Genomic DNA, 27,944 nt, shown 5'->3' on the forward strand with positions numbered 1-27,944 from the left:
GCGCTCTATGTCACTCTCTCGCGTGTACGGTCACTCTCGCTCTCTTCTCGCACGCATGATCTCTCTCGCGCACGAACTCACTCTCTCTCTCTCCCCCACGCGATCTCTCTCTCTCCCCCGTGCGCGATCTCTCTCTCCCCCGCGCGCGATCTCTCTCTCTCCTGCGCGCGATCTCTCTCTCCTGCGCGCGATCTCTCTCTCTCCTGCGCGCGATCTCTCTCTCCCCCACGCGCGATCTCTCTCTCTCTCCCGTGCGCGATCTCTCTCTCCCGCGTGCGATCTCTCTCTCTCTCTCTCCCTTCCGCGCACGATCTCTCTCTCCCGCGCGCGACCGCTCTCTGTCCCGCGCGCGATCTCTCTCTCTCTCCCGCGCACGATCTCTCTCTCTCTCTCTCTCTCCTGCGTGCAATGTCTTTCTGTCTCTCCCGCGTGCGACCTCTCTCCCGCGCATAATCTCTCTCTCTCTCTCTCGTGCGCGATCTATGCCACTCTCTCGTGTGTACGGTCACTCTCGCTCTCTTCTCGCACGCGTGATCTCTCTCTTTCGCCCACGATCTCACTCTCTCTCGCGCGCGCGCCCGTGATCTCTTTCTCTCACTCATGCACGATCTACACACAGTAGATGTGCAGCCACCCTCCAACACAGCACAATTGAAGGACGCCGCAACCAGGACTCTCATTACCGGAGTAAAACGTCTCGTTAGTGGGACAATACCTTCTTTCTAGTCACTATCTCTTTACTCTTCTGATGCAAACACTCTATTATAACGTGTTGGACAGCTGAAGGCATAATGAAATTGAGAGTCACACTGAAAACATTGATTTATCATACCCCAGGCATTTCTGGGGTTCATTTTCCGATTACCATTCTCCATGTCACTCCTCCTGCTAGAGGTATTAAATGGGTTTCTGTCCTCATAATTTCTGGGTCCCAATCTACTTCCATACTGTCGCATGTACCCGTACGATCTTGCAATCATGTCAATAGTGTATCTTCAACAGTCTGCTTTATTGCTGACTGACACAATTGTGCCGCAGAATCATCGAATTTTCAGAGCAGAAGGAGGCCATTCGGCCTATCGGGTCTGCACCAGCCCTTGGAAAGAGCACCCTACCTAAGCCCACTCCACAACCCTATTCCCGAAACCCAGTAACCCCACCAAAACATTTTGGACACGAAGGGCAATTTAGCGCGGCCAATCCACCTAACCTGCACGTCTTTGGACTGTAGGAGGAAACCGGAGCACTCGGAGGAAACCCACGCAGACACGGGGAGAACATGCAGACTCCGCACAGACAGTGACCCAAGCCAGGAATCGAACCTGGGACCCTGGAGTAGTGAAGCAACTGTTAACCCTGTGCTACCGTGTCATAAGAGCCCCCGCCCCCCAACACACTGCCTCTCCTTTTCCACATTGGCTGCCCAATAATAATGCAGCAGGTTCTGGAATGTCAGCCCCCTTTCTGCCTTCGTAACAGGCCCCTCTTTACCCTTGGCACCTTCCCCGCCCATACAAACTCTGAAATCACTGCCTCCAATTTCCGAAAGAAAGCCTTAGGGATAAAGATCGGGAGGGTCAGGAATACAAACGGAACCTCGGCAGCACATTCATCTTAACCACCTGTACCCTCCCTGCCAATGTCAGTGCAGTGTATCCCACTTCCTAAAATCCCCCTTTAGCTGCTCCACCAACGTCAGATTCAGGCGGCAGGGCAGCGCAGTGGTTAGCACTGCTGCCTCAGCGCCGAGGACCCAGGTTCGATCCCAGCCCCGGGTCACTGTCCGTGTGGAGTTTGCACATTCTCCCCGTGGTTACGTGGGTCTCACTCCCACAACCTAAAGATATGCAGAGGAGGTGGATTGACCATGCTAAATTGCCCCTTAATTGGGTGCTCTAAATTAAAAGAAGACATTGTCAGATTCCACCTCTGCATCATCGCCGACTTCCCCAACACCTGGATTCCTAAATACTTGAACCTCTCTCTGGCTACCCTGAATGGCAACACTCCCAGGTTGGCTTCCCAACCCACCGCATTCACCAGGAACATCTTGCTCTTCCCGACATTTAGATTATATCCCGAGAACACCCCAAACCCCTCCAGTATTTCCATAATTCTCCCCATATTCTCCAGTAGGTCCGACACAAACAGCAACAGATCGTCTGTGTACAGCAACACCCAGTGTTCCCTACTCCCCCTCACAAACCCCTGCAACTCCACTGGCCCCTAAGGGCCATCGCCAAGGGCTCTATCGCCAGCACGAACAACAGCGGTGACAGCAGACACCCCTGTTTTGTTCCCTTGTGCAACCCAAAACTCCGTGAACTCGCCTCTTTTGTCCGTACACTCGCTTCGGGAGCCACGTACAACAGATGCACCCACGCCACAAACTTTGGGCCAAATCCAAACCGTCCCAAGATCTCGAACAGGTACCTCCACTCCACCCGATCGAACGCCTTCTCCGCATCCATAAAGACCACTAACTCCGGTACCCTCACCGCCGACAGGGTCATAATCACATTAACAGCCTCCTGATGTTACTGGATAGCTGCCTGCCCTTTACAAAACCTGTTTGGTCCTCAGCGACCAAACCTCTCTCCTCCCCGACACTTGGCCAGTACTTTCACATCCGTGTTTAACAGTGAAATCGGCCTGTGTGACCCACACTCCAACTGGTCCTTCTCCTTCTTTGGGATTTAACATAATTGACACCTGTGTCAATGTCTCCAGCAGCTCCCCTTTTCCAGGGCCCCACTAAACATCCTCAACAAATGTGGTGCGAACCTTTGGCTCGGGGGCCTTACCCTACTTCATTCCCCCTTATACTATCCCTCACCTCCCTTAGCCTCAACGGCTCTTCCAGCGCCTGCCTCCTCTCCTCGCTTCACGCAGCTTTGGAAACTCCAGCCCATCCAAACACCACCACCTATCCGCCTCCTCTCCGCGAGGCTCGGCTTTTTACAGTTTCTTATAGTACTCCCGAAATTCCTCGTTTACCCTCCCCGGCTCCAATACTACCTCCCCCTTCTCTGACGCACCCTTAGAACTTCCCTGGACGCGGCCTGCCTCTGTGTCTGGTGGGCCAGCACGCGGCTCATCTTCTCTCCCCATATTGCACATTGCACCCCCCTCGCTCTCTGCAACTGCCCCACTGCCTTTCCCATCGTCAGCCTGTCAAACTGTCCCTGTAACCTCTTTCTCTCCACCAACACCCCTTAGTGGGAACCCTGGAATATTTCCTGCCCACCTTGACTATCTCGTCCAACAACTGTCCATACTCCTCCCTCGTGCCCCTCCTGTCCCTGTGTGCCTTGAATGAGAACCGCCCACCCCCCCTCCCCCCACCAGAACAGTGCATTCAACGCCACCCAAAGTGTGGTCGCCGACACCTCCCTGTTCTGATTTAACTCCACATAGTCTCTGATCACCGACCACACCATCTCACAGAACCCTTTGTCCGCCAAAAGCTCCGAATCCAGCCTCCATCCCGACTGCTGCTCCTGCCCCAAACTAAGCCTCACCTCCAGCCAGCGCTGTGCGTGATCAGAAATTAAGTTTCCCGCGTACTCTGCCCCCACCAACATCGCTCGACTCATCACAAAACAAAAATCAATTCTATACCTTCTATAATGTTCTTGTCGGATGGCCTAATTTATTACAAGAACAATTGTCGGTAAAGCTATAAACGATTTATTGACATTAACTGTGGGTAAACTATATACAAGACAACAGATGAAAATCAGTAAAATCATGCCAAGCAACCTTTCTCTTCAACTTCCTCCAGCCAGTCTGAGGTCAGCTAAATTTAACATTCACTTATATACTAGTAAGACTCCTATACTAGTGGTCAGTCGCTGAATTACAACACAACCATGATATCACTGCACCTTCTAAACGTGCGAGAAGGAATACCCTCCCCCCTTCCAGGATCCTAAAACCCTCCCAATTTCTTTGCCATCCTCAGCCTTCCCATTGACTTGGAGCTCGATCTGTCCACCCTCGGTTCTTACACACAGTTGAAATCTCCCCCCATAATCGACTGGTGAGTGAAATACTTGTCCCACCCATCCCTTTCTCAACCTGACCTGATGCTTCACTCTGAGGTGCATCACCGGCAGAAAGACCACCCCCGCCTTCAAACTCCTCAGGTGCATGAAGACCTGAGACCTCTTAACCGACCCGTTCAGTCCCCAGACGTTCCACATTACAATTCTTACCGGATGGTTCTGCCTCCACTCCCCTCTACCATCTTCCATCATCACTTTCTGGTTCTACCTCCTTTAATATGACCCTGGGCCCATCCAAGATGGTCCCCTTCTCCACCCATGACCACGCTCAGTCTCCAACTCTGCCACGTCGTGTTCCCCCCCTCCCACCTGTCCACCCCCTGCGGTCACTTCCCTCATCTCAATTCCGTTCACCAGCATTACCTGCCAGCGTGACAGCTCTCACCCGAAGGCCCCTCCTACATACCCCTTCACGCTCCCCACCCCACCATTCCCTCCTTGGGCTGTGTCCACGGCTCCTTGCAGACCCCACCATATGCCCCCTCCCCACAAAAACATAGACACATACAATACCACAGGTCACCCCCCAAAATGAAAAAAGCACCATACATGGCAGGAGGGGGGAGTCCATGGTGTTGAGGTAAGATATTGGCATCTACAGAGGATTGGCAGAAGGCATAGTGGGGATAAAGGAATCTTTTTCAGGATGGCAGCTGGCGACTAGTGGTGTGCCTCAGGGGTCAGTTTTGGGACCACAACGTTTCATGATATTTATTAATGATCTGGAAGAAGGAACTGAAGGCACTGTTGCTAAGTTTTCAGATGATACAAAGATATGCAGAGAGTCAGATCGTATTGAGGGAGCGGGAGGCTGTAGAATGACTTGGACAAACTAGGAGAGTGGGCAAGAAGTGGTATGGAATACAATGTGGAAAAGTGAGGTTATGCACTTTGTAGGAAGAATGGAGGCACAGACTATTTTCTAAATAAGGCTCAGGAAATCAGAAGCAAGGCAGCACGGTGGCGCAGTGGTTAGCACTGCTGCCTCACGGCGCCGAGGTCCCAGGTTCGATCCCGGCTCTGGGTCACTGTCCATGTGGAGTTTGCACATTCTCCCCGTGTTTGCGTGGGTTTCACCCCCACAACTCAAAGATGTGCAGGCTAGGTGGATTGGCCACGCTAAGTTGGCCCTTAATTGGAAAAAATAAATTGGGGACTCTAAATTTTTTTAAAAAGGAAATCAGAAGCACAAGAATTATCCCTGGAATGAAGAGTTTGTCAGATGAGGAGCGGTTGAGGAGCCTGGGTCTGTGCTCGTTGGAGTTTAGAAGGATGAGCAGGAATAGGATACTTAGAGGCCTAGCGTGGATGTGGAGATGATGTTTCCACTCGAGGAAAAACTAGAACCTGAGGGCACAGCCTCAGACTGAAGGGGCGATCCTTTAAAACAGAGATAAGGAGAAATTTTTTCAGCTCGAGGGTGTTAAATCTGTGGATCTTCTTGCTGCAAAAGGCTGTGGAGGCCAAATCACTGAGTGTCTTTAAGACAAAGGTAGATAGGTTTTTGACTGATCAGGGATTATGGGGGTGAGAAACATATCAGCCCGATTGAATTGCAGAGCAGGCTTGATGGGCCGAATGGCCTAATACTGCTCCTATATTTTGTGGTCTAACCAGGATGCCCGGGCAGGCAAGGCAAAGGATCCGGGAGGATCAAGGGCAAGGAAAGATATGGGTGTGAGAACAACAACAGTAACAAGGTACAACCAGGTAGCACCAAACACTGCCATGACATGTTTTAATACAGGAGGCAACATGTATAAAGTTAATATGGAATGGTTGTGTTAACCGAGGTAGTAGTTAAGGGGCGGGAAGGGGAGAATCGTGGAATTTTCTGCATATATCTTTAAATCTTTATTTTTCTACCTTTATCTATCAAAAGCTCTTAAGAAGCCAGAATTTTTGGAAAGGATGAGCATTGAAGTAGTTGATTTTGGCTCATTTGGTTTGGGAAACCCTGAGCCTTCGGCCATTGAAATGGACCGACTATCCGCAGAGATCTTGAGGGCCTTCAGCGACATTGGGTTTGTGTACCTCAAAAACACAGGGATCGAAGATCAAAAGGTGTGTATCCATCGTAATGTTTCAATATGTTTACTAACTGTGCTCATTAACTATGTGAATGCACATTTAATGATCTTGTTTGTGTTTCCTTTCTTTTGTGTCGTCATGATGTCAATGTAAAGGGTGACATTTCAACTATTCAACAATAAACCATATCAGTGTTATACGAACATTGATAGTTTAGAGGTTAGATAACATCATCAACTGAAGGAACAATTTGTGAGCAATTAATTCTAAATGATATCTGAATTATCAGTGCACATATCTAAAATCGAATGATACCACCAATGTGCTTTTTCATTAAAGATCTTTATATGGAGAGAAACCTGTTAGATATTGCAAATTATCTAGTCTGTATCCATATATTTCACAAGACATTGTGTTGTCTCTTCTGTTACCCTTGCAACTATCAATTTAATGTCATTTTCGCCAACTCCAGCGTGATGCCATCACCAAACACATCTCCCCTTCACTCCGTCTGTCAGCATTCTGCAGAGACCGTTCCCTCCGAGATAATCTAGTCCACTCCTCCACCAGACCCAGAACCTCACCCATCACCCATGGCACCTTCCCACGCAATCGCAGAAGGTGTAACACCTGCCCCTTTACCTCTTCCATGCTTAACATCCCAGGCCCAAAACACTCATTCCAGGTTAAGCAGCGTTTCACTTGTATCTCTTCCAATTTGTTCTACTGCATTCGCTGCTCCCAATGTGGTCTCCTCTATATCGGAGACCAAACGCAGACTGGGTGATCGCTTTGCTGAGCATCTTCGGTCTGTGCGCATTCAGGGCCCTGACTTTCCTGTTGCTTGCGATTTTAACAAAAGACCCTGCTCCCATGCGCACTTCGGTGATCGGTAAGTTAATGGAAAGGGTCCTGAGGGATAGGATTAATGACCATTTGGAAAGATGCAGCTTAATCCGTGATAGTCAACACGGATTTGTGAAGGGTAAGTCTTGCCTCACAAATTTGATTGAATTCTTTGAGGAGGTAACTAAGTGTGTAGATGAAGGTGGTGCAGTTGATGTCGTATACATGGATTTCAGTAAGGTGTTTGATAAGGTACCCCATGGTCGGCTCATGAAGAAAGTAAGGAGGTGTGGGATAGAGGGAAATTTGGCCAATTGGATATTCTATCACAGAGAAGACAGAGGTTGGTGGTGGATGGAAAATTTTCAGACTGGAGACAAGTTACCAGCGGCGTACCACAGGGATCAGTGCTGGGTCCTCTGCTATTTGTGATTTTTATAAATGACTTGGAGGAGGGGGCTGAAGGGTGGTTCAGTAAATTTGCTGATGACACCATGATTGGTGGAGTCGTGGATGAGGTGGAGGGCTGTTGTAGGCTGCAAAGAGATATTGATAGGATGCAGAGCTGGGCCGAAAAATGGCAGATGGAGTTTAACCCTGATAAGTGCGAGGTGATTGATTTTGGAAGGACAAATTTGAATGCGGATTACAGGGTCAACGGCAGGATTCTGAGGAATGTGGAGGAACAGAGAGATCTTGGGGTTCATGTCCACAGATCTCTGAAGGTTGCCACTCAAGTGGATAGAGCAGTGAAGAAGGCCTATAGTGTGTTCGCGTTTATTAACAGGGGGCTTGAGTTTAAGAGCCGCGGGGTTATGCTGCAACTGTCCATGACCCTGGTGAGACCCCATTTGGAGTATTGTGTGCAATTCTGGTCACCTCATTATAGGAAGGATGTGGAAGCATTGGAAAGGGTGCAAAGGAGATTTACCAGGATGCTGCCTGGATTGGAGGGTGGGTCTGATGAGGAAAGGTTGAGGGAGCTAGGGCTTTTCTCATTGGAGTGAAGGAGGATGAGAGGTGACTTAATAGAGGTTTATAAGATGATGAGGGGATAGATAGAGTGGACATTCAGAGACTATTTCCTCGGGTGGATGTAGCTGTTACAAGGGAGCATAACTATAAGGTTCGGGGTGGGAGATAAAGGAGGGATGTCTGAGGTAGGTTCTTTATTAGAGAGTGGTTAGGGGGTGGAATGGACTGCCTGCTGTGATAGTGGAGTTGGACACTTTGGGAACTTTCAAACGGTTATTGGATAGGCACATGGAGCACACCAGAATGACGGGGAGTGGGATAGCTTGATCTTGGTTTCGGACAAAGCTCGGCACAACATCGAGGGCCGAAGGGCCTGTTCTGTGCTGATCTTGGCCGCTGCAATGTTCCAGTGAAGCTCAACACAAACTGGAGGAACAACATCTCATCTTCCGGTTAGGCACACTACAGCCTTCCAGTCTCAACGTTGAATTCAACAACTTCAGATGATCAGCTCTACCCCACCCTGACCCATTTGTTTTCATCCCATTTCATTTTAACTGTCTTTTACAATTTCTTTCTTTCTTAATTTAACCCCCCCGACCTTATCCACCTTTCCTTGCCCTTTCCCCTCTTTGCTTCCCCCTTCCCCTCCCCCTACATCTACAGTTCATCCTCTGATGTTAGTTTCTCTGCTGTTTGGCCTCTCACACCTTTTGTTCTCTCTGGGGACTGCCATTAGCACTCTTTCCCCTTGGTTTCTGTGGCCATTAGCACCTGGTTTCCCTGGGTTTCTGTGGCTCTGACTCATTTTTCATTCTCACTCCACAGTATAAATATTTCCCACTTTATCTGATAGTTTTGACAAAGAGTCATCGGACTTGAAACGTTAGCTCCTTTCTCTCCCTACAGATGCTGCCAGCGCTGCTGAGATTTCCCAGCATTTTCTCTTTCGTATCAATTTAATGTCTCTCTTTTACTCAGATACTCACATGGACAATGCCAGCATCTGTCATTATTTTCTGACAAGGATCTTTTCCATCTTTTGAGGAAACTGCAGAAGTTTCCATCCCATCAGAATATCTTCAGATAAAATATTGCTGTAAACAGCTTGCACATTATCATTGTCCCAGTGTTGTGTTGTGCTCCAAATTGGTACCCAATAGCCTCACAGTACAATATATTCAAAATCATTTTGCTTCTGTCTCCAAAAGGATCTTGTTTGCAGCATTATAAAGAATGCACATGCTGACAAACTCTCTCCTTTTTCATGTTACATATTTATATAATCTTCCAAAAATGATTAGAGATAATAGACACTGAACAGAAAGAAACTGGTTAAAATCTAGTGAGTGAGATGCCAATGTAAATCAAAGATGCAAAACCTATTTTGTGTGTAAAACATAATTGCTCCTTAGGTAACTGAGGTGATGGATATCTGCAAGAAATTCTTCGCGCTTCCAAGTGATATTAAACAACAGTATGCCTGTCAAGTGATAGACTCTGAAAATATGGAGCACGGCTGGGTTGCAGCAGAGCGAGAAAGGTACAAAAATCTGAAGAACAACTTCTGTAATAGTTAGTATATGAACAGAACTAGAGGCACAGAGTAAAAAAGCGAGGAAGTTACCAGTCATAGAGTCATAGAATCATACAGCATAGAAAAGGCCCTTCGGCACATCGCGTCTGCACAGATCAAAAACAACCACCTAACCATTCCAATCCCATTTTCCAGCACTTGGCTCATTGTCTGGGATCGCAAGTGCATATCTAAATGATTCTTAAATGTTACGAGGGTCTCTGCCTCCACCACCCTTTCAGGCAACAAATTCCAAACGGCCACCATCTTATGGGTAAAGCTTCTCACATCCCCTCTAAACCTCCTGCCCTTACCTTAAATCTATGGCCCCTGGTCATTGACCCATCCACCAAGGGGAGAAATTTCTTCCTGTCCACATTATCTATACCCCTCATAATTTTATACATTTCAATCATGTTGTTTTCCTCCCTCCCACCCCTCAGTCTCCTCTGCTCCAAGGAAAACCATCCCAAGTCTATTTGTCTCTTCATATCTAATACACTCCAGCTCAGGCAACATTCTGGTGAATTTCCTCTGCACCCTTTCCTTTCCAGTGCTATCACATTGCTTCTTTAATGTGAATTCCAGCTGTGGTCTTTTTTATTATAAATTTAGAGTGCCCAATTATTTATTTCCAATTAACAGACAATTTAGCATGGCAATCCACCTACCATGCACATCTTTGGGTTGTGGGGATGAAACCCACACAGACACGGGGAGAATGTGCAAACTCCACACAGACAGTGACCCGGGGCCGGTATCAAACCTGGGTCCTCAGCGCCGTAGGCAGCAGTGCTAACGACTATGCCGCCCAACTCCGCTGTGGTCTGACCAATGTTTTATGCAGTTCCAGCGTAATCTCCCTGCTATTAATTCTATGGCTCAGCTAATAAAGGCAAGTATACCATATGCCTTCTGAACCACTGTATCTACCTGCTCTGGTACCTTAAGGGACCATTGCACATACACATCAAGTTCCCTCTGATCCTCAGGGTCCCTGGGTCCTGCCGTTTATCATGGATTTCCTTGCCCTGTTTGACCTTTCCATGTGCATCACCTCACACTTTTCCACTAATTATCTACCTTTAAGCCTGCCATACCCCCCAGAACCTCCTCTCTGTCGATGTTAATCTCATTAATTTTATTACAATTATGCAAAAAATGTTCACTCATCCCAAGAGAGTGCTCAGGCACAACGAGAGGAGCTTCACTATTATGGTAAAATTAAAGCAAAATTCTGTAGATGCTGGAAATCGGGAATAAAAGTGCTGGGAAAACTCAGCAGGTCTGGCAGCATCTGTGGAAAGAAACAGAATTAACAATTTGAAATTCATAAGAATTAGAAATTAGATGAATAAAAAAGATTTGCAGTGACAAGTTAAGATTTGAAATGTATTTCCTGAAAGGTTGGTAGAAGCATATTAGCTGTTTGCTCAATAATCCTCCAACCTTCCATTGAAACCTCAACTCTAGGCATCTGATGGTGGCACGGGTGGGGGGAGGGAAATAAAAAGTAGAACTGAGTTTACAGCATAAATTATTATAAGCTATACTGTCAATTTAGTTGTTTTGGTCAATTTCTTTTCATACATACAACAACATTTATTTTTGATTTAAATCTTGCGGTGTAATTCTGTAAGTTAATTGCTCAGTTCAGAATTCAGTTTTAACAGGATCGTAGCAATCTAAAGATCATGAATAATTATTTGGTGATTTTATCAATCACTTGAGTAAATCTAGGGTTGGTAATGTTTTGTTTCTAACAATTTGTACTGACAAAAGCCAGATATGCAGAGTGGAATCTTGACCAAATGGTATACCAAAGATTAAAGAAGATTATTCACTCTGATAATTCCCTAGCTGGGGTTAATTCCATGCTGCAATGGTTTACATATGACTTGTGGAGAGACAGTCGTGACAGAGCAGATTATTTTTCTTGTTCAAAACTTGCATTCAAATCAGATGCTAAATTATGAGTAGAAATTTGCATTATCTTTGCATAACAATAATAAAAAGAAATATGCTTGTTCTTCACAGATTAAATCCTGCACGGCCTGGGGACTTGAAGGAAGCTTTTAATGTGTCAACATTATCTTCACTTGTTGTAAGATCAAAGAAGTTCCAACTATGAACTGTGTATTGTAAATTGGATCTGATAAAATAGTGGGCTTGAGGGAACATTTAGCCAGTCACCTGTTAGACTAGCTCAAGTGAAGCACCAGTCTAGGTTTCTGCTTACTGCAGGCAGAGGCCCCACCTGCCCTCTTGGGCAGGAAAGCAGATGGAGTCTTCAGATATTGGGGTCAAAACTACACGTGAGCCTTACATTTGCTGATTAGCAGAATCCAAGCTGGGGTTGAGAGTTGAGGGTTCTCCTGCTTCAGGAGTTTTCTTTCTCCAAATCTGCAACCACAGTCCTTCAGTTGAGGGCAAGATCCAGCCTAATTCCAGAGAAATACAAAAAGACATTCCGCTTGCCTCATGACTGATCCCCTGTGTTCACGCCCCATGATCTCTCATCCTTTTGCATTCCTACTACTTCCTCACCACATTTATTTTCTGTTCCTTGCCCTCACACTCTCTCCACTTCCAATTGCCCCATCAGGACCCTGTCTTTCATGTTTTCTCCCATTTTCACAATCTCACTGTTCTCACTACCCTTCTTCTAATTCCTATTTTGTGTCCCTTTCCCATTCTGCTATTTCTGATCCTTATGCTACCTCGTACTCCAACTCTTTCTCGCATCAGCTCTGTTACATCTTCCTCTTCTCACCAATTTTTTCCTTCTTGACATCTTTCATACCCATCATCTCCTCACTGCTTCATTTCTTCCACGTTAAAACCAGTCATTCGCACTAAATCCTAATGCTTCTCTTCTTCCAAACTCCATCCTTTCATCTTCACTCCCATTCCATCTTTCACAGCCTATTACCGCTCTTCTCCTTTCTTCCCTCACCACCTCAAATCTTTCCCACCCACCATTAACCTAAACCTAAAACCAGCTCAATAGGACTTGTGCTCGGTAACCAATTTGTATTTGGAGATGATGACTCCCTTTCCTTTGTGCCACATGCCATCTTGCACTTGTCTCGGTATGCCAGATAGTTTTCTATGAGCACAGGTGTCCTTGATGTTCTTAGGTCATCCTTTCATCAGTGCCTCCTGTGTTGTAGCACTTGTATCTTGTTGGATAATTTGCTTGATTTGAGTAAGGGGCTTCTGTCACATTCTGTCTCTGTTGTGCTAATGACTTCTAGGGCATGTTCAACTGCTGCTTCACGTGGCATCTGGAAAATTTCACATTCTGTTTTAGTCTCCTCCACTTTCGTCCATGAGGAGCACTGCTCTCGTCAGCATGTTTGCAATGTACATCCTCTGGTCGGAGACTCTAGAGAAAGGGGTCACAGTCACAGGATGCAGCATAGGCCATTTAGGAGTGAGGTGAGGAGAAGTGTCTTCACCGAGGGTGGTGTACCTATGGAATTCTATACCGCAAATATATTTAAGAATAAAATGGATTGGGGTATGAGGTAACCTACGGCACTGAGATGGAGGATCGGCCACAATTACGTTGAATGGCGGAGCAGGCTCAAAGGGCCAAATAGCTTAACCCTGCTATTATTTTCCATGTTCCTATCTTTTTCTTGCTTGTGTGTCATGTCCACATTTTTACATTCTGGTGTTTGGCCGGACAGAATTAGTGCACTAGAGAACGTCTGGTTCGTGACTAGTTAAATGTTGATTGTTAAACATGAACGTGGGTCAGATAACAATGAGAAAACTATCAAAATCTATTAACTATTATATTACAATTATAAATTATCTATGAGCTACTACAAATGCAACTATCCACTATAGCGACTATCTCCAGACTCTCCGAGGTAGCAGTGTCACGTGGTTCTCCACTGCCACCTGCTGGTTGGAGGTCATGTCTCCTAATACTTACATGACTGCTTATGCATAACATCACACACATTATATCATTTTTAAACAAATTAATATTCTTTTCAGTCATTTAGGAGCAGATAGCAGCAGTTTACGAAAAATGCTTTGAAGGGGGTTGTGATTGGACATGCCGCAACTTTACTGATGAAAATGTTCACAAGAAAATCAATAGCCACCCTTTCTTTTTCACTCTGACCATAGCGTTGTTCTGTTTGTGTTAGTCCCCAAAATGCAATGCAAACAGTTGTCCTTGCTTCACCTCCCAGACCCATCTCGCTGGAATCATTCTGAAAGGGGGACTCCTCACTTACATCAAAGTACTTCAACACTGGCATTGTCATTATTGGTTGCTTGTTTTTTTTTAAATGTCTTTATTGGGTTTTATACATGATATACTTACAAACGTACACAGAGAAAGATTTTTTAAAAAGAAGTAAAAAAAATAATTTCCTAACACAGCAGAAAAAGAAACACATAGCCCCCCGCTCCCCTTCTCTTGTTTTTAATACAAAACAAGCAAAACAAAACCGGGTGGAAGGGGCACCTGGGTGTTGCCCCTGATGTCACCTGCATCTTTTGGTCGTTTTATTTACTTTTTTGTTTTTTGCCTCGGCTGTTGTTCCTTCTTCCTGCTCTTTCTGTCTCTCTTTCGCTTTGCTGTGCTTGTTGTGGTCAGTGTCGTTTCCTGCGCTCTCCTCCCTTCTGGCTCCCCTCTGTTGTTCTCCTTCCCTCGTTTTTCCCACCCCCTTCTTCTCTGCCACTCCCCTATCTTCCTCTCTTTCCTGCTGGGTTTGGCTACTCCGTCTTGCGTCTTGTTCCGCCGGGCGTCCGTCTGGCTGCCACTTTCGTGCATGGCTCCACCCTCATCCCCACCACTTTGGACCTTCCCCGAAGAAGGCTGCCCAGTACCCAGCAGGTCTGGGACAAGACCAGAACATGGTTGGCTGGGCCTCTTTGGCACCATTCGCATTTGTATTCCACCTCCAGGATGAACCTACTCATTCGGATTCTTGTTAAGTGGGCTCTATGTATCACTTTTAGTTGCGTAGGTTGAGTCTTTCGCACGTGAAGGTGGAGTTGACCTTAAGTAGTGCTTTGCTCCAGAGCCCCCACTCTATTTCGATCCCCACGTCTTCCTCCCATTTCCTCCTCATCATTTCCAGTACAGTGTCGGCCCTCTCTACCAGTCGTTCGTACATGTCACTACAGTTCCCACTACCTAGAATGTCTGCGTCCAGTAGTTCTTTTAGTAGCGTCCATCGCAGTGGTTGCGGGGGTCCTTGTCTCCTTCCGTAGGAAGTTTTTAAGCTACAGGTATCTGAGTTTGTTGCCCTCAGCTAGCTGGAATATCTCCGTCAGTTCGTCCAGTGTTGTGACCCTGCCGCCAGTGTATAGGTCCCAGACTGTCAGTGTCCCCCCGTCCTGTCTCCAACTTTTAAAGGTGGCATCAGTGAGTGCTGGCACGAACCAATAGTTGTTGCAGATGGGGGCTTTGTCGGACAATTCAGTCAGGCCGAATTGTTGCCGTAGCTGGTTCCAGGTCTGGAGGGTGGCTACCACCACTAGGCTGCTGGAGTGTTTTTTGGGCCGAGATGGGAGTGCTGCCCTGGCGAGGGTCTGGAGCAAGTTCTCCCTGCAGAAGCTGCGGAGGGTGATAGGGACCAACAAGGGTCTGCGAGCCAAAATGGAAGACCTGGAAAACAGATCCAGGCGGCAGAATCTGAGGATCGTGGGTCTGCCCGAATGGGTGGAAGGGTCGAGGCCGACGGAGTATTTTGCCACGATGTTGGTGGAGCTATTGGGGGAGGGGGCGATCCCTCTCGATACAAACTCAATACGGATCGGACTTTACGGTGGAGCTGGCGAGGAGGCGGGCGGTCTTCAGCCGGGTGAAGAAGGCACAATACAACAGCAAGTGCAGTGCAGCATAGTGTATCCAGCTAAGTTGCGGGTGACCTACAAATCCAAGGACTTTTATTTTGGGATGGAGGAAGTGGCGGAGGGGTTTGCAAAAGCAGAAGGACTGTGGCAGAATTCAGAAATGGGACTGAGAGCGGGTCTTGTACCGAGGTAGCCTCATGTAACTTTATTTTTTCACTGCTTGTTGGTATATGTACTAAATGAGTCGATGCTGTATATTTGGACAAGGGAAGAGTTGGGACTTTCATTTGCAATGATGGTTCTTTGGGGCTTGGGTTATATTCTGGGGTTGTGTGCTAAACGGGATTTCTTGGTTTTCCTGGGATCGGGCAAGGGGGAAGAAGACCCGGGTGGGGGCCTCCACGCTGGCCGGTTTAAGCCGGCCAGTGAATGGGTGTGAGGTGGGGGGAGGGGCTGCGGCCATCGGAGCCTGGTAAAACAGGTTTTGCTGAGTCTAGCCGGGGTGAAAAGTTGGGGGAAGGAACCGAGGCGGGGGGGAGGAGTTTTACAAGAGGAGGTGGAGGGGAGGAGCCTGTGTGTGGTGAGGGGGGATCTACAATTCATGGATGCCTTTCACGGTACTGTTTCGGGCATTGGATGGCGTTGAATATTAGGGGGGAGGGAACTATATAAATCAATGGTGACCATAGGCGATTCCTGATTCCTATTTCTTTTTTTTTCTCATTGGGAGGTTTTGTTTTATTTGATGCTTATATTGTCAGGCGGGCCGTTGTTTGGGGGTGGTGGGAGGATGGGATCGTTGTTGTTGATAAGGGGATTGACATTGTATTCATTACCGTTTACTGTTTGTTGGCGGAGTGTAAATTGTGAAGAAAATGTGAAAATGGAGAAGAAAAATATATATTTTTTAAAAAGGTTAGGTGGGGTTACTGGGTTACGGGCAAAAGATGGAGGTGTGGGCTTAAGTAGGGTGCTCTTTCCAAGGGCCAGTTCAGATTCGATGGGCCAAATGGCCTCCTTCTACATTGTAAATTCTAAGATTCTAGTTGTCCTCTGCTCGCTTTTAAAGGCTTCCCACTAATTCTTCCCACTTTTTCTTTTTCTTTTTGGCTGTCCTTGACTTCCCTCATCAGCCGTGGATTTCTGCCTCCCCTTAGCATGTTTCGGTGTAATTTCTGTTGTGCCTCCCTAATAACCCCCAAATCTCCTGCCGGTGGTGTTCCACCGTCTTCCCTGCTAGGCTCCCCTTCCAAATAACTCTGACCAGCTCCTCCCTCATGCCTTTGTAGTTGTCTTTCATTTAATTGTAATGTCATTACATCTGATTCTCCCTCACAAACCTTTCTATCTCTTGATTTATTTTCTGCCCCACATACTCACTCCTGCTAAGAGGCCTGTACATGACTCCCATTGGGGTCTTTTTACCTTTGCGATTCCTCAACTCTACCCACATAGATTCCATGACTTCTGATCCTATATCGCATATCACTATCTATTTAATTTAATACTTGCGAACCATGCAACCCCGCCCCCTTTGCCCATTTGACTGTCCTTACAATAGGACACATATCCTTGGATGTTTAGATCCCAGCCCTGATCCCCTTGCAGCCATGTCTCTGTGATGCCCACAACATCGTACCGGCCAATTTCAATGTGCGCAACAAGCTCATTTACCTTGTTCTGTATACTACATGCATTTAGGTGCAGCACTCGGTCCTGGATTGACCACCTCCCTTCACATATTTCTCACCTTCTTTGCTCTGCCTGAAGTTAGATTCCTGTCACCTTCTATACTCTCTTCTATTACGTGGTCTAGAAACTTTACTATCCTCTCCTGAACCCTCTGCTCCTTTAACTAGTTTAAAGTCCTTGTCGTTAACCTGCACTTCTACCTTCTCATTTAACTTGGATTTTCTAATTCTCCACACAACTGAACCCTCCCTCCACCCCACCCCCACCGATCTTTGAGCAATGCATTTACCTTCTTAATCTTATTGACTCTGTGCCAATTAGCTTGTGGTTCAGGTAGTAATCCAGAGATTATTACCTTATCGGTTCTGTTTTTTAATTTAGCTCCGTGCTGTTCATACTCATTTAGCAGAACCTATGTCGTTGGTACCTACATGGACCACTACAGCCGAATCTTTACCCTCCTACTCTAAGTTCCTCTGCAGCCCATATGAGAGACCCTGAACCAGAGCACCAGGCAGGAACACAACCTTTGGAATTCTTCATCCTGGTCACTGAGAACAGTGTCAATGCCCCTAACTAAACTACCCCCAATTACGACTACATTTCTTTTCTCTCTCCCCACTATGGCTCCCTGTACCACAGTGCTGTGGTCAGTTTGCTCATCCTCACTGCAATCCCTGTTCCCGTCCATACAGGGAGCACGAATCTCGAACCTGTTAGACAAGGTCAACTGCTGAGGCTCCTGCAGTCTTACCTCCCGGATCCCTTTACCTACCTTTCAAAAGCTTCATTTTCACATCGCCATGCCAAACTACTTCATACAGGTCTGACATTTCTCATTCGCTTGATTCTCCCTTTCTGGAGTTATCTTGTGATAGTTACTACCATTTGTCTCCTATAGACTTGTTGGAACAAATTTGCTTTTTCTTGTCTGCTGTTATCTATCTGTAGTGGCCATCGTATTTCACTTTTTTTCTGGTCAAATAGTTGTGTGTGAGATGGTTTTGCTTCTTACAATTAAAATACTGCTTTTCCCCATGCTGTAAGATTTTTCTTTTCCTGTACATTTTGTCTTCTGCAGTGTTTGCATCCTGCCCTTTGTCTGCAATTGTTTCAGGACTGTATGTCGGCATAATGTAGCTCCTGGTTGACTCTGCCAGACATGGATTGGATTTGTTTATTGTCACGTGTACCGAGGTACAGTGAAAAGTATTTTTATGTTCGGGATGGGATTTTTATGCTCGGGATTTTATGCTCCGTATGGACGGGAACAGGGATTGCAGTGAGGATGAGCAAACTGACCACAGCACTGTGGTACAGGGAGCCATAGTGGGGAGAGAGAAAAGAAATGTAGTCGTAATTGGGGGTAGTTTAGTTAGGGGCATTGACACCGTTCTCAGTGACCAGGATGAAGAATTCCAAAGGTTGTGTTCCTGCCTGGTGCTCTGGTTTATGCTCTAGTTGATGTTTCACGATGTGCCTATTGCTTTCCTCAGCATCAGTTCTTCACCTTTGGTCAGATTTGCTCTCACTGAGGGAGGTTCTCATACTTGAGATCAACTTATCTAAAAGATTATTTGATTAAAGTTGCCAACATTCACATGATGCTGCATTACTGCCATCACGTACCGTTCAATGGTCTTGTGTTTACCCTGAATACCTTATGTATTGAATACATAACATTCACCCTGGGTTCAAAACGTGCATTCAAGTCTTCCAAAATCTGTCGTTTATTTTTCTCTTTGATTGTCTTGTTAGATTTGGAGGAATACACATTATAGCAGTCCTTGTTGCTACTCTTATCATTTCATGCTTTTTCCATGAAGTCTGTTGCAACGTCCGAGTTTTGACAATGAATGTGGTAAGTGGAAAAACTGCCAGATTTACCACATATCACTGTCCAATTATACTGGAGATGGGATTGGAAAATTTACTGCAGCCCTTTTTACTCATCTACTAATTTTTATTTTTACTCAGTTATTTTCTTGCAGCATTTGTTTGAGGTCCTTTGTTTCCTTCTGTCTCTGATTTTACTTTGTCCCTTTTTTCTGCATCCTGTAATTGCACTTGCAGCCTGCTTGCCTTGGGCCTTTTTCAGTGGATTTGTTTGCAGATTTGTACTTTTGGTGTTCCATTCAGAAATCTATTTTATCTGCACATCCCCACCCAGGTCTCATGTATAAGGGCAGATGGAGCTCTTGAGTGTGTTTTTAGTGGGAGTTTTCATTGAACTGGCTGGGAATGGCAGCACATGACTTTGGCAAGCCAGTTACTCGGCTAGTACAAGATTGTGTTGCCAAAACCCAAAACTGATCTAAAAACAGATGTGTAACCAGATCAGCAGGGATCAGGCTGAATGAGGAGGTAGCAAGGCCAGACTAGAGGCCCCAGAGGATCCAGGCATGAATTTTCAGGGAATGCCACCACATCAGCTTGTCCAGGGATATGGCGTGATGACAATCCAAGCATTGTCACTGAGCACAGCAGCTGGACCTGTGACTAGAAAGAATTGGCACGAAAGATCTGGATCACGGTCAAGTAAAGAAAATAACTTTTTTTCTATATTTTTCAGTAAAGAAAACCTGATTATAAAGTCTTGCTGTTTCTCCTTTCATATTTCTTTAGAAATGGCCTACTGTCAATCATAAGCCTGAGTTTAGGGAATGTGTGGAATCATTCTTCAAAACCTGCGAGCTGTTGACTGTCCGAATTCTGAAAGTGATTGCACTGGGCCTGGGTCTGGAGGGAGATTATTTTATCGACAAGCACAAATATATGAGCAGTAAGTACTAATTTCATAAACAGTGACATCAGGCTCTGGTTCCTGTAACCAAAAAACTCTCTGGGTTAAAGATCCAGTGATCCAGTGTATGTTAAAGAAAGCTGGCTAACTCCAAGAAAGCTGTTGATGTTCCAAAGGAAACCCCAGTGAACTTACCCTGTGGAAACTGAGGGCAATAGTTAACCCTTCACTTGAGATGTGTTGTTGGAAAGTGTCCAACATAATGTGGATTTAAACTTTTTTTAAAAATGTATTTTATGCCAAACTTATTCAATCAGTTACAAAACATGAACAATGGTTTGTACAGATTTCCCCCCATATCCCCCCCCCCCCTCGCGCGACGAATAGCTCCTCAAACATAGCCACAAACAGCCCTGGCCTTGCCTCGAAGTCTTCGGCTGAACCCCACAATTCACATTTAATCTTTTCCAAATGGAGAAAGTCATACAAGTCGCCCAGCCAGGCCGTCACATTGCCGACCACATTCCAACAAGATCCTTCAGGCAACCACCACATTCCAACAAGATCCTTCAGGCAACCAGAGAGGCAAAGGCCATGACATCGGCCTTCCTCCCTTCCATCAGCTCCGGCTTCTCTGATATCCCTAATATCACCATCATAGGATACGGCCCAACTTCCTCCCCAACAATCTTTGTTAGTGTCGCGAACACTCCCACCCAGTATCTCGCCAGCTTCTCACAGCCCCAGAACATGTGTGTGTGGTTTGCTCGCCCCCCACTCACACGTCTCACACTCGTCTGCCACCCCCTGGAAGAACCCATTCATTCCTGCCTGAGTCACGTCTATCAGGCTCATCCTCGCACATAAGAAGAGTCTCACTCCACACTTCTCAATTTATCTCCGCTCCCAGCACCCCCTCCCACCTCTCCTTATTCTTCACCACCTGTTCTCCCAGCCATCCGTATATTTCTCGAATTCTGCCCTCCCCACCGTGTCCAGGAGCACCAGCCACTCCAGTAGGGCATACTTCAGCAGCTTGGGGAACTCTTTCCAGACCTTCCGTGCATAGTCCATTTACCTGTAAATATCTAAAGTCACTTCCTCTCGGGAACTCTACCCTCTCCTTCAGTTCCTCTATAGTAGCAAACCTCTCTTCCAAGTACGGAAACCTCACCAGTCCCACTTCTCTCTACTTCCTATACATACTGACTTGGTCCCCCCCCCCCACCCCCGTCGTCCCCCCCCGCCCCGGCTCAAATCGATGGTTTTTGCACAACAGCGTTAACACCAACATCCCCTTTATCCTGAAATCCCTCCTCAGCTGGTTCCACACCATCCTACCACTGGGCTCTCCGTATATCTCCTTGGCACCAGTGGCAATGTCGCCGTCACCATAGCCTCACCCATGCTGCTGCCCCCTCTCCTTCTCACCACCGCCTCGCCTTCTCCATGTTCGCCACCCAATAATAATGTAACAAGTTTGGCAACACCAACCTTCCCAACAGAAACGCTGGAATAATCGTATCCACCTTCCGGAAAATGGCCTTTGATACAAAAACCGGAAGCATCTGGAATATAAATAGGAACCTTGGCAGGACGTTCATCTTCACCACTTGGACCCTCCCTGCCAGAGTCAGATGCAACATATCCCACCTCTTAAAGTCCTCCCTAACCTCCTCCACCAAATCCTCCCTAACCTCCTCCACCAGCTTTTTAATATTAAAATCTGACACACTTTATGAAAGTTCATTTTAATTATTTAAACAGCTGAGCGAAGGGTGCTTATAATATATGAGGTATAATAAAATTATATAGGCTAATTACTTTCTTGTCTCCGGATATGCCATAGAAAATCCATTAGTATTTTTTAAAACCACTTGGAGATTGTTGGTCAGATATGGAAAGAATTGAATAAATAAAACAATTAGTTCATTATATTCATTATAAACTATTGGCAATCTCTTAAAAGGTAATAAAAATCAAACAACGCTTCGATCTCTGTATTATCCATCAATACATAAATCATCTGTGAAGAGTCAGCAGATCCGATGTGGAGAGCATTCTGATTACGGGACCTTCACTTTGCTTTTCCAAGATGAATGTGGAGGGTTAGAGGTAAATGTACATCTCTGATTTCAGAGTTAATTGTTTTTATAAATGGTACTTTGAGCTCATTTTCCCTTCCCCTTTCCATCACATATTTATGTTGCAACCATCGTTTTTTGCTCGCACTGAATTTGTTTACCAGAAACAGATATTAATGTGGCACTAGCAAGACTCAATCTTGTGGCTCCTAGATGTATCACATTAAAAGAAGCGCAGGTTAGGTGGATTGGCCATGCTAAATTGCCCTTTAGTGTCCATAGGTTTAGGTGCTGTTACTGGGTTACGGAGATAGAGTGGAGGTATGGGCTTGGGTAGGTGGGCTTTTCAAGGGCCAGTGCAGACTCGATTGGCCGAATGGCCTCTTTCTAACTGCAAATGCTATGATTAATACCAGCAGCAAAATTAAGCGCTGTTTCCCCAGCGAGTGGATGTTTCACCTTTTGGCCGTTCAGGAAAAGACAAACAAGGTCTCATGCTGATTTAACTATTAATAGAGTCAGAAAGGATGGATTATAAACAGCAGCAAAGTTCCCTGCCTTTGATCATTCCAGTGATCTATGGCAGAAAATGTACGTCAGGTCATGACGGAATCAGACTCTAATATAATCAGTCAACTCTGTGTACCAACATTCACAGTCACTCAATGTGCTCAAAGTGGCCACTTTGGGCAAATTACCAAAGCACTGCCAGTGAATTGGTACCTTCCAGCAAAGTGATAAATGTGGTAAAGAGATGGTAAATGTGATAGCTGGGGGTATTTCAACACGTTCCAACATCTTTACTTCAGGTTGGGCACAAATCTGGTCAGTTCGTGGCTGCTCCCCACAGCCCAAATGCTGTTCTTCTCAACATAGGCGACCTGCTGCAGAGGTGGACATCTGACAGATTGATATCTACGGTAAATGCCACTTGTTTTGGTAAAGTACAACCATGTGATGTTAAAACAGTAATATTTTACTTTTGTGCATTCAGATGAAGGACGTGATTTAATGTTTGGGCATATTTAGTGGGATGTTTCTCTGCGCTAAAGACATCACTATTTAACGGAACATTACTGTTATTTTGCCCTAGGCGAGGAATGCCCGACTGAGGTTGCACTTCACAGCTTCACATCAATTTTAAATGCCACCCGATCCTTTGAACCCCCCCACCCCGTTGCCTTTTTGCCCTTTATGTGAACCACAAGCTGTTTCTTATATTGACCAAATTACCACACAACCAGTATGTTAGCTCAAAAACACAGTTTATTAATAACACAAGACTTGTATCTGTATGCAATAATACACACGGCTCCGTACTAAACTACTAAGATGACCTTTGCTTAACTTCGAGTGACCGGCACTGTGTGAGATAAGGCCTTTATCCGGATCCACGCGGTCGGTTGGGTTCGTCTCAGCTGGGCTCATCCTTCAGGAATGGTCGCGGGTCCTTGAACTTGGTTGTTCTGCTACAGTTGGTCGCGCACAGGCCGGTCCCAAAAGAGGCAGATCTCTCGTGCGCAGGGCTTTTTATCCTTTGTCTCTTTCGCGTCCTTTTGAGCGGTCCTTACTCCTGGTCCAATGGATCGATAGGGTTTTGATCACCCTCTTCGATCTTAGCCAACTAGGGGGCGGATACGTCGATGGCTGGGCAAGTCCTAGCTATCATTGTCCCAGGCACGTAGGCCTTTCCAAATAAGGGGGGGTGGCGCCGGTTAGTCTGCTATCGTTGATGGTCCTTAATGCGTATGCTATTCTCTTGGGGAAAATGGTAATTGATTCTCAATGGATGCAAGTTTCAGCCACGTCTGGTTTCTTTGTACAATACACAGAGGCTGTGTACCTGTCTGTGTCCCAAATTGACCACAATTCCCATGGTACTTTGCAGGTGGCCATTTTACATGGCTACATTCCGTCCTCTTGATCCTGAATGTGACGCCTGGAGGACCGCAGTCTTGCTCCCGTAGTCTGCCTTATCAAGCCGGCCACTGGTCAGTCAGTTGAAATGAAAATGAAAATCGCTTATTGTCACAAGTAGGCTTCAATGAAGTTACTGTGAAAAGCCCCTAGTTGCCACATTCCGGCGCCTGTTCGGGGAGGCTGGTACGGGAATTGAACCGTGCTGCTGGCCTGCCTTGGTCTGCTTTCAAAGCCAGCGATTTAACCCTGTGCTATACCAGCCCCAGGTGGTACCAGTTCAGGTTCTACTCTACTGTGCCCGAGACTTCATTGTACAATTTTACCTAATACCTTATCACATACATTCATGAAAACAATTCACTGCAACTGGTTATTTTATATCCAAATTAAATTCATATAAATTAATTAAACTTAAATCCATACTAAACGGTTGGTTGCTAACTAAACTTTTTATGCTACACTCATGCTGCTGTTTTTACATAACAAATTTATCTACAACACAAAATCTACAAAACTTAAACAGCAGCACCATATTCTTCCTTCTTATCACATTTCATCAGTACAAAGGCACAAAGGGTCCATTTAGCAGCGGCTATCACAGTTTTTTTTGTAAGTTGGACATTCTTAGCAGAGCTCTATTGGATTCCAAAGAGGGGGGTTCGAACTGTGTATATAGGGGGCCGGGAGGCTTTTGCCTTCCATTTACGGAGTTTGAATGTGAGGACTACACTATAGATTACTGCAATCAGGAGGAGGGTCTCTATTATGTATGAGAGTGGGTTCCATTTTGCAATGCCTTCCCACCTGGTGAGGGTTTCGGTCTCTATCTCTAACAGTTGTTGTGCGGTATCCTGACTGGAGATGGTCTGTGGGGTGGTGTCGCTCGGGGCTGGCTTAGGTCCTACTCTAATTATGTGTATTGCCAAATTACCTTTAGTGGGTGTCCCGGGGCAATTTTGTCCGATTCTTATTATGTTCCCTGCAATTTTATTTAAACATCCAATTTCGGGGCACCCTTCATTAGTAAGTTCCCATCAATCTTCTGTTCCGGTTGTGCTATTGTAACATTCTGATGTGGACCCATTAGGCTTTCTGTAAGTTGTCCGTTGGTTATTGCACCCAAATATGACGCTTGTGTTCTTACACACTCATAGGGTGCCACTCTCACATTCCCCTGCATTTGGGGGATGGTACCACAGACCGCCGGGCTGTGGAAAGTCTTGGGTATCTTGTGCTCGGAGTTTGGTAAGTGCGGCAATTATCCAGACAGCGATCATGGGGGCTGGGTTAATCTTTCGGTGTCTGGTTTCCGTGTAATCCTAGGAATCAAGCATAGTATCATGTCAGTATCATTGGTTAATATCTGTGTGTGTTAGTCTCTCTCTCTTAGTTCCAATTTCCCTTTATGATTGTCAGCATGTGTGACTCCCCCATTTTGTTTTAAAAAGAATTTTGGAGAGGTACTAACCCAAGTGTCTCAATTCCAGTATTCAAGTGTCTCACAGCTTGTGTGGTCGACGCGAGGAGTGGGCGGATGCTTTCTTTGACCATTCTCCATTTTTACTAGCAAACATGAAAGGTTGAGGCTTTGCTTAACCAGCCGAATTTCAGGGCGGCCAGTTTTATAGGGTTTCGTCCCAGGGGCTCAGAGGTAGCAGCAGTGATCAGCAACCATTGCATTTTAAGGGTAAATAGTATTTGGAAGTGACCCGAAGGGGTCTGAAAGAATAGTGGAAGAAACAAGGGTATAGATTTGGAGCAGAAAGGAAGATTCAAGACCTGCCCAAAGCAGTAAAGGGTGCAGTAAACCATTCCAGAGAGCAGGATGAGAAACGTGGGCCGCTGCGGGAGAAGAATGGGTGGGATCCCTGGGTAAGGCGGGGATTAGTGCCGTTACTCCACTACCTGAGCGTGATTGACCGGATAATTTTGGGGCCCTCAGGTAGGGGGGCGATCAGTGCCGTGACTCCCTACCTGGGTGACCGGGTGAACAGGAAGAATTTGTAGTCGTATTGTAGTGCATTCAACTGCCATTGGTCAGTAGACTGCGTCTGACGGTTCAATCAGAAGAGTAGTTATGATTGCAAAACCGAGTGTCGGGCCGACATAGATTAAAACCATGTGTTGGAGAGAAGAGGAGGTTAAAACAAGAAGACGGGCAGGCTCCATCAGAAATTTGGACACCTTAATTCTTAGGTAGTGTTCGTTTCTCATCATCTGGACACCTCAAATATTTGCGTGCATCAGTTCCGTTAAATCATTTTCCAGAAGAGGCTCATCGCTTAAATCATCACCTTCTCCTGGTTGCCAGACTCGTGTCTGCAGATTCCGGGCGGTAGCCGCATAGGTTGTGGGTGGTCCGATTCGTCATGTCTTACCAACCTGTAGGAATTGTCACGGTGCCAAAAAGGGAGTATCGGGGTTGTCGTGTGACAGAGGGTAGTCGGGAACTGGTGTACTGGAAGTGGAAGCAATGTTGCTGGGAGTGGGCGTAGGAAAAGTCGTTGGGCGGGGACGGTCGTACAAGGGGCCGGAAAAATCCAAGGCGTTATTCCAGGGGCTAGGGTAGCTGATGGTGGGGAGGTCGTTAGGGATGGTAGTCAAATCCGGGAGGCTCTCATCAGAGTCCATTTCGAGGTTGAAACCTGTGATTATGGGTGGAGTTGAGGGGAGAGTGGCGTCCGGAGAGGGGAAGGGTTGGAGCGGGCATCGGGCTGAGTCGTCAGTGGGCAGAGCGCCATCCTCTCCCATTACCAAGGCTAAGTGGTGGGCGTGGCTACGTTGTGACCTGTAGAGTTTGAGTTGGTTGATGTGGAACCAACCAGTCTTATCGTTGGGGTATGCTATCTTGGACACAGGGGGGCTTACTTTGTCAGAGATGGAGTAGGGGCCTGCGAATTTAGGGGCTAGGAAGGAGCTGGGGGTGTACAACGAGATCGTAACTTGCTGGCCGACTGTATACTCTATGGGGTGAATCTTTTTGTCAAAGCTGGCATAACTCTGCTTTTTCCTCGCGCCTAGTCGGACAGCAGCAGCTAGTTGTGCCGCTTTAATATTTTCTGTGACCTGTTGGACTGCTTTTTCGTGGGTGAGTGCGGTTACTGCAGGATTTGCCAAATCGAGCCCTAATAAATATTCAATGCCTTTCATGGGCCTCCCTGTCATAAGGGTGTGGGGGTGAAACCTGTGGAACTGGAAACTGTGTTCCTGATAATCGTGAGAGCAAAGAGTAGTACTATGTCCCAAGTGGAATTGTTCTGCTGTACCGTTTTCCTAATGGTCGTTTTTAAAGTGCGGTTCATGCACTCTACTATACTGCTAGACTGGGGGTGGTAGGCTATGTGGAATTTCTGTTTGATACCGAAAATGGTCATCACGTTTTGCATTACACTACCGGTGAAGTGGGAACCTTGATCTGACTCAATGCTGCGTGGAAGATCCCAGCCCGTAAAGATCTGTTGGGTCAAAATTTTAGCGGTGGCCTTTGCTGTGTTTGAACGTGTGGGGAATGCTTCGACTCTGATGCGACCATCAGTTCACACGAGACGTTGAGTAGAAGTGAACAGTGGTTTTAATAAGCTAGATCTGTGCCTGCCCTACGACTGCTCTGTACTGAGTGCCGCCTACAGGCTTACAGGTTTATATACCTCCCCTGAGGAGACGGAGCCATAGGCGGAGCTCACAAGGGCATCAACATAATATAATACAATGTAATGCAGTACAATGGTGAATGGTAGCAGTAATACATTCACCACATTCACCACCTGTTAAAAAATTGAAGTCCAGCGAGTCTAAAGTGGGCTCACTGATCGAGTCTGTCCGACGCCTTAATCGTTCGCTGCGATCGCCTGAGATCTGGCTTCACTGCAGGCACGGGTGTTGAATTTGTCGCTGCGGGCACGGGTGTTGGGCTCGTTGACTCCAGGAACGTGTCGTCTGGAGCTTCATCACTGTAGGTCGGCGATGGAAGGGTGTAGGCCATGTAGGGGCGGGGGCGGTGTTCGGTGTCGGGTGGGGGGGGGGTAGGTGGTGGTCGCAGGGGAATCGGCGGGTGCCAGGTCCCGGAGGGAGACTGTATCTTGTCGGCCCTTGTGGTGCGCCACGTAGGCATACTGGGGGTTGGCGTGTAGGAGCTGGACCCTCTCGACCAGGGGGTCGGACTTATGGCTCCTCACGTGCTTTCA

The 27,944-nt window shown here is 46.5% G+C and overlaps 1 protein-coding gene across 5 annotated transcripts in view; it reads left to right on the forward strand.

Moving 5' to 3' along the window:
* LOC140384409 (uncharacterized) overlaps nt 1–27,944 on the forward strand; it is a 149,325-nt gene that overhangs the window by 28,059 nt on the left and 93,322 nt on the right. For all 5 annotated transcript variants that reach the window (XM_072466085.1, XM_072466086.1, XM_072466087.1 and 2 more), the window contains exons 2-8: nt 5,950–6,131; nt 9,335–9,462; nt 11,533–11,599; nt 19,639–19,795; nt 21,726–21,871; nt 22,650–22,760; nt 24,915–25,005. In XM_072466085.1, the coding sequence (XP_072322186.1) occupies nt 5,950–6,131; nt 9,335–9,462; nt 11,533–11,599; nt 19,639–19,795; nt 21,726–21,871; nt 22,650–22,760; nt 24,915–25,005 (882 nt within the window). The remainder of the gene's footprint in view (nt 1–5,949; nt 6,132–9,334; nt 9,463–11,532; nt 11,600–19,638; nt 19,796–21,725; nt 21,872–22,649; nt 22,761–24,914; nt 25,006–27,944) is intronic.

This window comes from Scyliorhinus torazame, chromosome 10, assembly GCF_047496885.1.
Source record: "Scyliorhinus torazame isolate Kashiwa2021f chromosome 10, sScyTor2.1, whole genome shotgun sequence".
NCBI lineage: Eukaryota > Metazoa > Chordata > Chondrichthyes > Carcharhiniformes > Scyliorhinidae > Scyliorhinus > Scyliorhinus torazame.